The sequence below is a fragment of the Gavialis gangeticus genome, unplaced genomic scaffold, assembly GCF_001723915.1.
Source record: "Gavialis gangeticus isolate Ggan-Ray unplaced genomic scaffold, GavGan_comp1, whole genome shotgun sequence".
NCBI lineage: Eukaryota > Metazoa > Chordata > Crocodylia > Gavialidae > Gavialis > Gavialis gangeticus.
The window spans coordinates 49,397,168-49,412,149 of NW_017728997.1; the positions used below are offsets into that span (position 1 = coordinate 49,397,168).

Genomic DNA, 14,982 nt, shown 5'->3' on the forward strand with positions numbered 1-14,982 from the left:
AGAGCTGGGAGCTGGGGCCAGGTGGGGCAGCCATGGGGGGGCTAGAAGAGAGGGTGGGGGTCATTCAGGGGGCTGGGGGAGCAGGCAGGGGATAGGATCCCCTCCCTCCTTCTTCAGCCCCCCCCCTCTGCCCCCCACTTACCACCATGGAGTCCAGGTCCAGTTCCCTGTTGCAGCCAGCAGGGCCGCCTGAATTGCCAAAGTTCTCCAAATATTTTCTGAATCCATTCAGAGAGCTTTGAATCGATTCAGACCTTTTAATTGGTCTCCTGATTTGATTAGGATTTCGAAATTCAGCCACTGAATCAGGCCGAATCTCCTCCAATTTGAATCAGTACCCAAAGCTTCATACAGCCCTAGTGTACACATTCCAGTAAGCTATATTGTAAATCTCTTGAGTGATGGGGGGAATGGGTTCTACTGAATCTCTCATTTCTACTTACAGCATCTGTTTGTAAAAAAAAGTTAATATCTGTCACTGAGATATGGAAAGGAAAACACATTTTAGTAAGAGCTGCACTCTATCTTGGCTATATTTAATTTACAGATGTTGTGCCAAATTTGCAGTTTGGGTTAATTTGCATAATCCAGTTGACTTCAAAAGACCTACAGCTGTTTACATCAACTGAGAATCTTGCCTACTGATGATGTCCCTTAAATTCATGCCAAGGCAACAAACAAAACAAAGGACCTGGTTCTTTGTGTCCTGTATCTTATGTAGTTATCTACAGCAGTATAAAGTTGGTAAAAATGAGTACTGTTCTCAGTGGCCACGTCTACACAAGACACCGACTGCATGGTAGCCCATGATTATTGTGCAGTAGCATCATGTGGCAGGAAGCATGACATGATGCTACTGTGTAGTAGTCCTGAGCTACTGCAAAGTCAGTGTCACAAAAAAGCCATTCCTTGGCTTGACTGCAAAGTAACTCTGGTTACTGAGCAGTCATTTAGTACTTGTTCATACAAGTACTGGATGCATCTACATGAGATGTTATGGTACAGTAGCAACAAGCTACTGCGCCATAGCTCATTGCTATGGCACCATAGTGTTGCCAGGCACAAACTGTGATGGCAACGCTACTGCCTAGTAGTAATGAGCTTACTACACAGTAGCTCATTGCTACTGCACAGTAGCATCTAAAAATAACTGTAGAGTGATAGGACTGCACAGTAACGCTGGTTACTGCGCAGGCATTTAACACTTGGTTAAGCAAGTATTAAATGCCTGTGCAGTAACAACTGCTCAGCCTGCTGCACATGCAGACATGCCTACTTTGCACTTACGTTATACTGGTGTAAATAACTCCCTTAGGTGTAGAGCAGTGAAGAACTGGGACTACAAACTGGTGTAGTATAGATACTTGCTGGACAAATAAAAGAGTTGTTGTTAAAGAGAAGAATTTTATTCGTAAGGTTCTGAGAAGGTTTGTGATAAAGTTAATGGGAAGTAAATAATGTAGAAACTCTGAGTCACAATTGTGTCCCTTGGGAAACTTCACCACCTCAGTGGCACCATCTACTGGTTAAAAGACATCTACAGGAAAAGACAAAAGGAAGGCAGGGTAGACTTCAGACTACATCACTCTGTTCCAGGGGCAGACAATTATTTTGGCTAGAGAGACGCTTACTGAGTTTTGGCAAGCTGCCGAGGGCCGCATGGGTAGCTTTGCCCATTGGCAGGTGTCTCACCCCCTTGGTCACCATCTTGGCACCAGAATTCCTGCCCCCTAACCCCTGACCTTTGCCACCAGAAGTCCCTGTCTCTGTATACAGATGAGCCTATGAACTGCACTTCATCAACCTCCTAGGTACAGAAACTCATGGACTCAATATAGACATTGGAATTCTGATACACTAAAACCTGCCGGACATCTGACTCCCCAGGTACCTCTCCACTTTTACCTGTGCTTCTACATCCCCCTTCCCCCCAACCCCAGCCTGTCCCTCACCCCCTGACAATGCCATTTCCATTTTTACTGACTGGCTTTCTTGCCTGCATTGTATGCCAGCCTCTGGCTTCTTTACTATTCCTTCCATCCAGTAAGAGCACACACACCAGCTGCAGGTGCTTCCTCAGCCTGACAAAGGGGCTTTCAATCCAAAAATGCTAAGATATATTTCTGTAACTATTCAGTTGGTCTACTAAAAGATACCAGATTAGATTGACACAAAGAACCTTGTCTGCCAGTGCCATGTCCTTAGACCAACACCCCTAGCACCTGTCCCCAGTCAGCTGACATGAAAGATGCAGGGCCCTGGGCACATCTAAACCCCAGGGCTGATAGGGTGCATTACTTGGCAGCTGCTGGAGAAGAAGCTCCTGCAGGAAAGGAAAGAAAGACTCTAGTTTGTGACAGTTTGGCTGCCTGAGATGCTGCTGGTGCTACTGTGCTGCTTACTTACCTGTTGTTATTTTAAGTGGTAGACGGAGCTAAGGCTGTAGGGGAGAAGGAGACCTCATTGGGGCACACTACCATGTCATGTAGAGGCCCCAGCGCCAGTAAGGGTGTGCCTGAACACACACAAAGTCACATGTCACAAGTTTTGCTTGTCTGTAGCTTGACATGCAGTTTCCCAGAAACCCATGCACCTATCTTCTTGAAACTTGGCAGGCTTTGTGGCCTCAGCAGGGGCTACCATGCCTGCTGTTTTTACCCTCCCCCCGTGCCTTCACACTTACAAATGACCTGAGTTTTGCTTTCAAGACTTTGAGGTGGAGTGTCCCAGAAACCCCTGCATCTATCTTCTTCAAACTTGACAGGCTTTGTGGCCTCAGCAGGGGCTACCATCCCTGCTGTTTTCGTTTGAATCAAGCGTGAAATGACAAAATTACAGGCAGTTTCATGATTCCCCATTATAGCCTATGGGCAAAACATTGAAACGCGTTGGAATAGCAAAACAGTTTTGGTGAAACAAAATGGAACAGTGCTTTGAAACAAAATGAAACATCAAAATGAAGCACGGTCTCTTGAAAATGGCAAAATGGAAGTTGAAACGAAAAGGTGCTGTTTTGCACAGCCCTAACAGACATACACACATTTTTTAGATCTTGGTCACTAGATGGAGCCTGAACACAAATCTAAGAAACTTGTTAAATGCCTTTTCTGTGCCCACACTCAGCTGCAGTGCTCCTGACTTCATAATAAGAAATCCCTAATCTTAGTGAGTCCCCTTCAGAGCTTAAGAAAATGCATAATAAATGTAAACATTAACTCTGGGCTGCAGGAAACAACCACCATTGCTTATCTTTATTCCAGCTCTATTTAAATCCACAGCAAACAGCTGATCTATATCATTTAAATAAAATTTTAAATAATGCCAAGCATAAATATGAAAGACCAGTACATATATAAGGCCTATTTGAACTTGTAGATGCACATATTTTGCACACCTATGTACATATCCCACCCAAAACCTGCTGAGGTGAGTCCTTTGAAAATGTATCTGAGCACATTCTTGATGAGGTATAGAATGATTTAGAATTGCAACTCCTCTTTTTGCTACTATCTTGACTCTCTGTCTTATTCCCAGTCTGAGGCACATAAATGTTATGACAGTCTGGTCTGTCTAGATCAGCAGTGCCCAAAACGTTTTCCCCACATGCTAGATGGGCAGTGCAAGGTGTGTTTGTGGGCTGGATCTGGGTGGTAGGCCATATCTGGCATGCGGGGTGGGTGCAGCAGGGGAGTACTGGCAGTGTTAATTGTCATTGCTTCACCACTGCTAAATTTCCTGACCTATGGGGAGCCCTGCAGGCTGGATGCTATTGTTCTGTGGCCTGAATTTGGCCCACTGGCCAGGGGTTGAGCACCCCAGGTCTAGATACTTCTAGGGACCTCATCACTACATTCTCTGAACAATTCAAAATCATTAATAGAGTTTATCTTTACAACATACCTGGAGCAGCGGGAAGCACCTTCATCATTTCACAGTCAGGAGACTGAAGCACTTGGGAGGTTAAATTACTTGCCCTAGGTCACCTAGGAAGTTAGTAGCTGAGTAAGGAGATGAATACAGTAGGGCTGTGTGAAGCTTTGGTCCCTGATTCGATTTAGTGGAGATTCGGCTTGATCCGGTGGCTGAATCTCCAAATGTGAACTGAATCAGAAGACCCTTTAATCTCTCTGAATCGAATCAAAACCCTCTGAATTGATTCAGAGAGTTTCAGAAAGATTCAGCGATTTGGACATAATCACAGCTTTAAATGTTTTTTCTACATACCCCTAGGTAGCAGGTGGCTTGTGAATGCTGCAATGCTGGGGTGCATGGAGCATCCCAGAGGAGTGCGGGGGGCTCCCCAGCATGTTTGGCAGCAGACCCAGAAGTGGACCAGAAGCATTTCCAGTCCAGTTCTGGGTCCGCCGGAGACCGCAGAGGGCCGACTCCCACCACTCAGCTCAGCAACTGGTGCCTCCTGATGGCTGATAGCTGAGTGGGGGGGGCCCTCAGCATACTCCCCAGCAGACCCGGAAGTGTATTGGAAGTACTTCTGGTCCACTTCTGGGTTCGCCGCCAAGCACATGGGGAGCCCTCCTGTGCTGTTGTGGGACACTCCATCCACCCCAGCATTGCAGCATTCATGAGCCATACTGGTACTTCAAAGGTATGTAGAAAAAACATTTAAAGCTGTGTCTATGTCCGAATTGCTGATTCTCTGAACCAGCATTGGATCTTCAGATTCAGATTCAACCTAATTGAATTGGGAACAGTGATCCGAATCAACAAATCAAATCACTGTCCCTGATTCGGGCCGAATCCGAATCAAATAGGACCCACTTCGCACGCCCCTAGAATGCAGGCCTCTTGACTCTCAGTCCAGTGCCTTAGCCACTAGAACCTCTTTCCAACCCCATTCCTAATGGAATTAAAAAAATTAACTACTCATTTTGTTTAGAATTTGATACCAACAATTCATATAGTGATTGGCGAGTTGCCTAACACAGATGCAACCTACCTGACACTGGGTGCATCTACACATTCATTAATGTACCGTAATTACAGCACATTAAGTTACAGGTACTAACTTAATGCACCGTAATCAGTGCTATTGAGCATTAGTGCAAATGAACTTTTTTTTTTGTGATGCTACTGCACATTAGACTAAATTTACTGTGCATTAGCACATTAGCACGGGCTTTGCCCACTGTGCTAATGTGCAGTAGAATTAGTTTTCTGTGCATTAAGCATCTTGTGTAGTCTATAATATCCCACCCTCGTATCCTCTAATAACTCTGACACACTTAGGAACAGAGTTCAGATTTTCAGAAGCAATTATGGGGCTATATTCTGGATGGCAGAACGTACCTCCCCACCAACAAAAGTAGCAGGGCCAACTGTACTTAAGCCTTATTTAGCGAATGAGGGGAAATAATTAAAAGGCAACGATAAAAGGCTGGGATAAGCATGACCCAAATTATTGGGAGGTTCTTGAATTAAAACCAAAATCTGAATACTAAAACATATAACTAACTGACCCTCTCTGCACTGCACATGTATCTACGCAGCACTGACTAGACTCCCAAAATCCAAATTCAGTTGATATCAGAGCCAGTATAAATCCCTGAAGACATTTTCTTGTTAGGTTGTTCTGAAGTCTTGGTTAGGAGGACAGGGAGGACCTTCTAAAAAGTTAGTACAGGTCAGGCCCAAGTAAACATTATTTTTGAATGTCTTTATTAACAACTTGAATGATACATCAAAAGAACAAGTCCTTGCCTGACTGACAGGTGTCCACACTAACAGTGACAATTACAAGAAGTTGACATGCCTCTGAGATTTCTGACCTCTGAAGCTGAGGATCAGGCAGGTACAGATAAGAGACAACATTATTCCCACAGCAAGGTTACTTACTTAAAAACAGAAGAATACAAAGCCTTGTGTTACATGACCCCAAAATGGCTGGGGGTACAGAATCAGGCTCCCAGTCTGCATTCACACTGAGATTTCCAAACCACAATATTTCAGTGGATCCAAGAGGAATGATATACACAAAGAGCTCAGGCTCGGAAGAGGCTGAAGTCATTCACCTATGGGTTGCCAATATGCTCATTCTGTTTTCTTTCTCTCCACCTGTAACCATATAGCTAAGGTGGGGGAGAGAGAGTCTGAAGCTGAGCCAAGTAACTTCTTTTGTGACAAACAGTAGATTTGCCAAAAAAATGAATTTAAGGGCAACTGAGAATATTCATGAATGTGGGTCAAATTTAGTGAAAACCTTCAGGTAAAAAAAACAAAAACTTGAGTAGAATCTATAGAATGTCAGAATATTTTGCATGGACGTTTTTGAAATCACAGAATCATAAAAAAGCAGATCTAGAAGGGACCTCAAGAGGTCATTTAGTCAACTCCCTGCTGAAGGCAGGATCATCCCTGATTAAGCCATTTCAGCCAATGAAATATTTCATTTCATTTGAAAATGACAAATGTTCAATTTCAATGTTTTAAAAATAAAAATTTTGACTTTCCATTTGAAATTGGTATTTTTCATTTAAAAGTTAACTTTTTATGAAAAAAATGTTAAAAAGAGCTAGGTAACTAAAACAAAAAGAAAAAACATTTTGATTAGAATCAAATAAAATGTTGGGTTGACTTCAAATACAATATTTTGTTTTGCAAAAAAAAAAAAATCCTGAAAAATTTCTGTTTCAGTTCAACCCAATCTAAGAAATTCCATTACTCACCCAGCTCTTGATTCAGAGTGATTTGCCCAAGCCAGGGGGAGCAGTGCCATTGTAATCTCAACCAGGAGGCTGGGATGGCTTTCAAATTCCTATGAGATTCCCAGATGACTGGGGCACTGGGCCACCTTACTTAGGCCGGTGCCCAGTGTTCAGCTGTCCTTCTGTCAAAAAGCAACTGCTCGCTACAGCAGACAATGAAGAGGAGTTCCGAGGATTACATTTCAATGGATCTTGGCCTACATATCATCTTCTCCCTCAGGTTGCTCCTGCAGGTCAGTGACTGACACACATTGGCCCAGGAGGAGGTAGAAATAGCTTGCTCAGCTCTTGCTCTTTCTATACTTATCTTGTGCATTTGTGACAGGCTGGCTGGCAGTGACCTGGCCCAGGGGTTCTGAAAGGGCAAAAGGTGATTGGAGGACTTGGGATTCCCTTTCCTCACCAATCTGGTAATGATTTGGCCCAGGGGTTTTGAAGGGGTAAAAGATGATTGGAGGACTTGGGATTCCCTTTCCACACGGATCAGGCCCCAGAACCCCCCCATGTCCCCTGACTGGCCCCTTGGGTCACCTGGAGGGGGATAAAAGGGGCAGCATGGGCTGACTCAGGAGAGACAACAAGGAAGGAGCTTCATAGAGCTGAGCCAGCAGGGTAGGAGCAGTGCCCCAGAAGAGCCTGAAAGAGCAGGACCTGCAGGCAGCAGTGGGACCCTCAGCAGTGTGGTGTACACCTGGCAGGAGAGGCTTCCCCTGGGCTCCAGGATCCCTCCGGAGAGGCTGTAGCTAGCAGGAGAGGCTCCCCTCTGCTCCAGCAAGGGTCTGAGCAGTGACCTGAGGGGTTCCCAGCTCTGCTTCCAGCTCATCCAATCAGAGGCCAGGCAGCTCAATGTGAGGCCGGGGCTCCAGGAAGGTCAAGGCTCCTAGCAGGCTGGAGCAGTGGTGGCTGTGTGGCAGCTTTCCTACCAGCCATATGGGAAACCTGGGTTCAAGTCCCAGCTGAGGTGATGGGGTGAGTGAGTTAACAAGAAGCAAACCTTCTTGCAGTGGAAAGCAGCCATTGTGTTTCCCCCTCCAGGTACCAAGACCCTCTAGTTCCTTGTCATTTGACATTTTGCACCTTTTTTATATTTCACCAACCCATATTGTTTGTTCTGCTGTTTGTGTTTTTATATTTTGTTAACTCAGTTTTTTGTCAATAATTTTAAGTGTCTAACCTTTGTTGAATCCTGCCCGTTGGGGCATTGTAGTGTCCACTATACCCTGTGATTTATGCCTGTTATGTTCCCAGTATTAAAAGGTATATGGTTAAGTCCCCATTGGTGGTCTGGCTCTGCTCTATAGGGGGAGGAGAGTCCCTACACCTCCCATAGCGCTTGTGCACCCGCTTTGATCCCTTCAATTGGAGAGGGGGTACCTCTTGGAGTACCGCCCGGGTTACACATTAAAAAAGATTTCTTTCTCCATCTGTCAGGCTCAACCCAGCACCTTTCACCCATACTCAATCTATTTGTAAACCATGGATCACAGTGTTGAAATCTCAGCTTGTCTGGCCAGATGCTGGAAGGTTGGGGAAGAAATGAAAAATGTTTGATTTTTAAGAAATATCAGGAAGAATATGCAAGTCTCATGCTGCAAATTGATGGTACAGGAGGGGAAATTCCTTGACCCCAACATCAGCTTTGTGGTACCTATCAGCCTATTAGGCTTATTAAGTAGGCTATTTGCTGGTATGTGAAGGTGTGGGACACTTGGGGGTGGGGGAAGAAGGGGGATTACATTACAACTGCTCTCTAGTTTCACAAAGCCCTCTGGGAATTGTCAGCAAGGTTTTACATCTCTCTAGTTCCTCTTTCGCCACATAGGTAATAGGGCCCCAAAGAGCCTCTGTTGATTGCAGCTGCTGCTTGCAACCCCCTCCCTCCGTTCTGCTTGCCTGCGTGTGTATATGTGTGTGCGCACGCACGTTTCTCTGTGTGTCTATGGGATGGGCCTCATTGCAGCATCCAGCGTCAGCCCAACCTCATCCACTTCTGATAGGCAAGAATTTGAGGGCCAGCCCAGCCCTGGTTAGCTCTGATTGGCAGAGCTCTGTAGTCCTGCCCAGTTTTCCTGGAAAGTTCTTGGAAATTTATCAAAGGTATTTCTTTGAACAGAGAGAGCGACAGCAGCCAACTGCTTTATAAAACAGAAAACAACTTACAACTTTTCAGTTAGGTCCCTGGAAGAAGCTGACAGCTCTGACCTGACCTTTAAACATTCTGCCTTTCCCTTTGGGGATTTTGCTATACTCTGGAGGCTATTTTAGCCCCCCGTCCCCTGCAGTGCAGTGCTGACATCAAGACATCCATTATGGACACATCTATTTATACTTTTTTTTTTGGTTAATGTCGGGGCAGTGATGTGAATACAATACAATTCCAGGAATCCGTCACTTCCTGGAACAGATTAAAAGGGGCAAACAAAAGATTACTTAGTGGTTTTTTCACAGGGCTTCATAACTCCCAGAGCTAACGTTAGACCAGGTTGCTGCTCTCCCAGCTCCCTTCTCCCTTGGATTCAGGGAGGTCTTATTTATTAATATCTATTTATTATTATTGTTTCAGAGGGTGCTTTGAATCCTGTGTTGAGGATTTTAAAGGTCGTGCAGAAGGAGGGTTTTTTTCCTCCTCTAACAATATTTTCTCTTTTTCCTGTGGTTATTTTTTTAAGTTTTCTTTTTTTTCTCTTTCTTTGTAAAGAAGAGTAAAACATATTTTTTCTTATCTTCAACAGCACTGGGATTGACTACATTTTTCTAGCTAAAGTTGCTGAACAATCAGTAAAGTATTTCTTGGGGCAGCCTGCTTTGCTTTCTGCCTGCCTTTTCCCGGCGTATAAACTCCAGAGAGCTGTGGAAGGGGTTCAGCAGGAGCAGTTCAGCCTTCCTTTTTGTGAAGTCATAACCAAAGGCTTGTTCTATCTTCTGTACTATATTCTGAGGCAACGAAGAAGGAGCAAGAAAAAAGACGAAACCAGTTTTCCACCCTGAAGACTTAATGCTTTTTCCTTGGTTCAGGAGTGACATGATCCTCTGTGTTCAGGGGTAAGAATCCTTGTATGTTAAATTGTTAAAAACTTAACAATGATTAATGATTGTAATAAACTCTCTGGACTGGATTCTTAGCTGATGTAAGCTGTTGTAAGCCTATTCAAGTTAATGGGGATAGGTTGATTCACACCAGTTGAGAATTTCTCTCTCTTGCCTGATTTTTTTTTTTTTTTTTTTTTAAATATATTATGTCCAGAGGGATGTGATCAGATGGGATTCCCTATTTCTACATTCTCCATACTTTAGAAATCACATAGTGTTCAAGGTCCTCCTCAGGTAAAAAAAAAAAAATCACCTAAGAGAAAATGGTAAATGTGCTATACAATGAACCATATGTACAACTAGGGAGGACAGAAGCAGGGGATAATAGGACTATATAGTGTCTCCAGAGAAGCAAACTACCAAACAAAGGAAGAGCTTTTTAGGTGTTTCAGTTTTGTTCTGTTCCTAATAAAATGGATATATAGAATGAATTTTAATTTTTACATAGCTTGTATATATACAGGTGTACATGTGTGTGTGGACAGCAAATAGTAGCTTGTATGTAAAAATATACCTGAGCATACAGTACATTTTAGAAATTTAAAATAATTACAAAAAGTCAGTGTGCCCAATCTCCACTTAGGTACCCACAAATATTTGTGGATGGCTGATTTTATCATGTAAACAACACCTATTGCTTCTGTGCATAGAATAGCACTTGTCCAATAAAAGATACTATCTGCAAAAATCTATGCCCTCCCCTCAACATTTGTGGGTCATCTGACTATGTAAATACACAAACTGCATGATTATTAGACACTTTTGCATGTTGCTCATGTTAGTCAGACCATGATGTCATTTTAACCATTCCTTCTGCCACTAGAGGATTTTCCCAACAATGTTATACGATTGACCTGTCTACTGTTAAGTGACTCAAGTATGGGGATTTCCATCAGTTCCCCTAAGAGTTTATTCAAAATCTAATAGTGTTCACTGTTACCAATATTTTCCTGCTATTCAACCTCAATTTTCCTTTGTTCGGTTTCAACCTTGTTTTCAGCCCTTTTTGACAGTAGCTCGAGCCAAACCAAACGAAACTGGTTTTTTGGTTAGGTTTTGTGAGATGTGAATATATGCTTTACCAAAATGCTGTCACGTAATTCCTTTCATCCACTAAAATCTGTCATTTAATGGGGAAATTCCAAATTTGTCATTCAAATGGGGAACAGTTTGTGCATAGTTTGGTCTTTATAAACTTGATTATTGCTCAAGGTTTCATTATCTTGTAGGACTTCAAATATTTTGGATTAAATTCTGTCCTTCTTACTCAGACAAGACTCCTGAAGGAATTCAGGGGGAAAATATTCCCATGTACTGTGTATGGATTCTTGTTGCTACAATGTTTGACTTATCAAAAGGCATCCAGAAAGCTAACTCTGGGATCATAAAAGCCTTTTCTCTTTTCCTTCTTGGTTCTCCAGATCTTCTTAGAAAGTGAACTGGGTTAGTCTGGAATCAGTCATAAGGCAGGGTAGATGGTAAATGCAGTTAGTCTATAAAGTTGCATGTCTTTTCTGCCTTCAAAAAGTTAACTGCCAGAAAGTTTGTGTGATGTTTTTCTTAGGACCCAAGATGCATATCAACCAGATGTACTGCTTCTTGTAAATTCACCTTTTTCCACATCATCCTGTATCTGCTTCGTAGCAGCAGCTCGGTTGACAAGCCGTTTTGTTTCTGATCTTCTAAACTGCTTTCTTCTGCTTAGTAGCTCAGCCATTTTTAAGTGAACATTAATTAGCCACTAATAATGGGCCCATTTTCTTTTCATTATTTCTTTAGCTGCAAGAGCCATTCTTATCCCCCTTGTTGAGGTCAGAACAAGGTGGCCCTACCTATCTTCCCCAGGAAAACTTAACTGTGTATAGCTCTCTCTGATCCCCCAACAGTCTCCTTTCTTTAAGTTTCTCCCCTGTGGAACCACATTGGCTACATCTTTTCCTTTGCCTTTAATTCTGTTGTTATTTAGGAGTCTTATGACCTCCTGCCATCCATGGATTTTAATACTTCCTCCCATTTCATAATGTTCACTAAAGCCCCTATCAAATCCAGGCCCTTTTTGCAGGGAGGATGACAGCAGGATCACACACAAAGAATAGGACAAGGTCCAATGAGCATAACCCTTCCTTGTACCCTTTCCTAACCCTTCCCTTTATACAAAAGAAGAAATCCACAGGAACCACATGAGGTTTGGGCTCCACTGACTATGGATTGCAGGACTGGAAAAGCATGTGAGCCAGAAAGATGATGAGCATTGTAGGTGAACCCTTCTGCCCCAAACTGTGTTGGCTTCTTTTCACCCAAGCTAACGGAGGCTGCAGAGAAGAGATTGTATATATACAGGACTTTCTTTATCTCAAGAATGGGGTGAAAATGTGAAAGGATGTGAAGTCAGAGGTTACATGGCTTCCTTTAGTGAAAGGGGAAACAGCTTGTCCTGATGGCTTCAAGATGAGTCCTGAAGTTTCAGAGACAGAATTCCGGGAAGCAAGGGAAAAGACAGGGCAGCCAAACAACCACAGAAGCAGAACTAGCTAAAAAGTGCTCAGTTAATGTAATTAGTGATGGGGTAAGATTTTCAATCATAATTGCTTCTTCCTTCTGTCCAGTCTGCCTCATATAATTCCTAATCTCCTTTTCAAGTCAGGTGTCTGAAAGACAAAGCAGTTCTACAGCTAGCTATAAGAAAATATTTCTTTAAGTGAAAGACTGTGTTCAAGGGTGTGTCAGGAAATTTTCCAGGAGGAAACAAGATGAGGCAGGGTTGGAATCTGAGCTGCACCATCCTTATCTTTGAGGAACAAATGAGGACTCTACAGTGTTGGCCCAAATCCCCCCTACCTATCACTGTGTGAAGTCATTGTCACCTCTGCAAAATGTGGCTGTAGAATGCAGCCAGAACAGAATATGCCACCATAGCTACATTTTTACACCCACTTTACACTGTTCAATAATTACAGCTTGCAACACAGGGAAAACAATCAGACCTATCATTCTCTTTCCCATGACAGAGCAGTCAAGGCCAGATTTATAGAGGCATTTGTGTGGGAGTTAGGTGCTAAAATACCTTTAAAAACAATATGACTTTCAGTTCCCATAAAAGCTACTGAATTTAAGCCAGGTGACACTTTACTTGTAGAAAGTCAGGGCTTCCCTACAGCAGCAAATACAGAAATGAATATTACCCAGAGCCACTGTTTTCAAGAGCCACAGATAAATGCTTTGGACACCTGTTCTGAGAGATCATAGGTGAAGATTTCAGTCAAACACAGAGTTTTTCTAGGTGTGGTCTTAAAGAAATAGACAGAATTTAATAAAATAATTCAAAATCCAAATGCGTCAGCTTCTGCTACTAGGAATTGCTAAGGCCAGGACTGCAATCTTTCTCCTATCCACTCTTCTGTCGTATTAAAAAAAACCATTGCCATGGAAGTCTGATTGCAGGACTTTTCCTTAAAGGAAAATTTCCCTATCATTTTCCAGTTGCTTGTGTTTTTTCTGTTTTCCTTGTATCCCTCCTTCTGTGTTACATTTGGGTTTCAGCATGTTGAAGAGAATGGAGTCTGCCCTGGTGGGATAACAAAGATTAGTTTATAACCTCACGCCCCACCTCATCTACACTGACATATGCCTGTTAAGCACCACTCGATATAGCTGGTACAGGGTAGGTCTACATGTGCATTTATGCCGTCTTAAATTTACTGCACAATAAGTTACTGCACAGTAAGCAGGAATAGGTCAGCCTCTACATGTGCAAGCATTAAAGCACATTAGCGCTGTGTGTGAACTGACTTGCGACTAAACTTAGTCCCAAATCAGCCGACACACACACTCTGTTACTGCACAATAAGGTGTTTACATGTGCACTACTGTGCAGTAACTAATTGGGCATGATGCAGGTATCAAAATATGCTCATGTTGGCGTAAGTCACCATATTTACTGCGCAGTACGGGCGTGCACATGTAAATGTGTGCCCATATTGCACAGTAATTTTGGTTAGTTCCATCCTTTTCCTTATAATGGGGGAGGATACTGCAGCTCCCTTTTTAAAGCTCTGTTAGTTCCAGATAGACCTTACCTTAATGAGATTGCTTTCAATTTGGAGATTTTATTGCATTACCCTCAAAACTCATTAATCTTATATTTTCTGGTTGCAGAGTATTCATCCTAGTGTTAGATGAGGTGGGGATAACATTGGACTATGTTGCAGCATTAGGCAGTGCCACAGCACAGAGCACAAGGAGATGCAAGGCATGAGTCTGGCACAAAAGGAACTCTTTTATTGGCTTGATGCACAACTTGGGACATGGCCCACTGCAGTGGAACTAGCTAAACCCTCATCCTGGCTAAATACTGATTGAAAGGACAACTCCTATCCTCCCATCCCCAACTACTTAAAATGTCACTGCAGATCATGGCTTCCTTTAGCAACCCCTATGGTACAGAGCTAGACTTGCCACTGTTTATATTATGTAAGATCACAAAGGCACTTTACTGCTAGTTGTTAGAAGGCTACAGTACTGCTCCCTGGAAATATTTGTAACCCTGCTGGACAATGGTCCTCACAGCACTGCTGTATGTCAGAATCCATCTAATACTGTAAACCCACCAAGCACTGAGTAATAAACTTTACATTAAGTTGCCTTTATGCTATATGAAAGCTATAGTTTGTACTGTGCCAGGGCTGGCTAAAACTTTGAACAGGATTAGTCTACTAGTATGACATTTAAAAAAATCAGCCCACACTCACTTTTAGTTTCTAACAGGCACAGTAAAATCAAATCACCCTGCAATGAGAGGGCAAGAGAAGAAAAAAAAACACGTTGGGCTTGGTTTTTCTCTTATATTATCATAAATCAAGAATAATTCCACCAAAGTAAATGGAGGCGTCTACACCAGCATAAGTGAAACTCAGATCACTGGGTGTCATTAGGTACCTTATCTCCTCCCCACCCCCATATTAAAATGTAACATCCTATGGTTAATCTTTGCTTTTACATCTGACCTAATCTTTGTCTCCAGTCACTATTGGTAACGCAATACATCACCTTTCAATTTCAGTGCCTATCCAATAATGCACTGCTATAGAAATTAGGGTAATACATAGTATTTACACACTGCAACTTGTTTAATCTTCAGAGTTTTACAAACCTTAATTCAGTCCTGTCAATG

At 42.8% G+C, this 14,982-nt stretch overlaps 1 protein-coding gene across 1 annotated transcript in view; it reads left to right on the top strand.

Moving 5' to 3' along the window:
* The first annotated feature begins 8,819 nt into the window (after positions 1-8,819).
* Positions 8,820-14,982, top strand: part of CISH (cytokine inducible SH2 containing protein) — a 13,211-nt gene continuing 7,048 nt past the window's right edge. Inside the window, exon 1 of the mRNA XM_019505177.1 lies at positions 8,820-9,764. Within this exon, the coding sequence (XP_019360722.1) occupies positions 9,718-9,764 (47 nt within the window). The 5' untranslated portion in view covers positions 8,820-9,717. The remainder of the gene's footprint in view (positions 9,765-14,982) is intronic.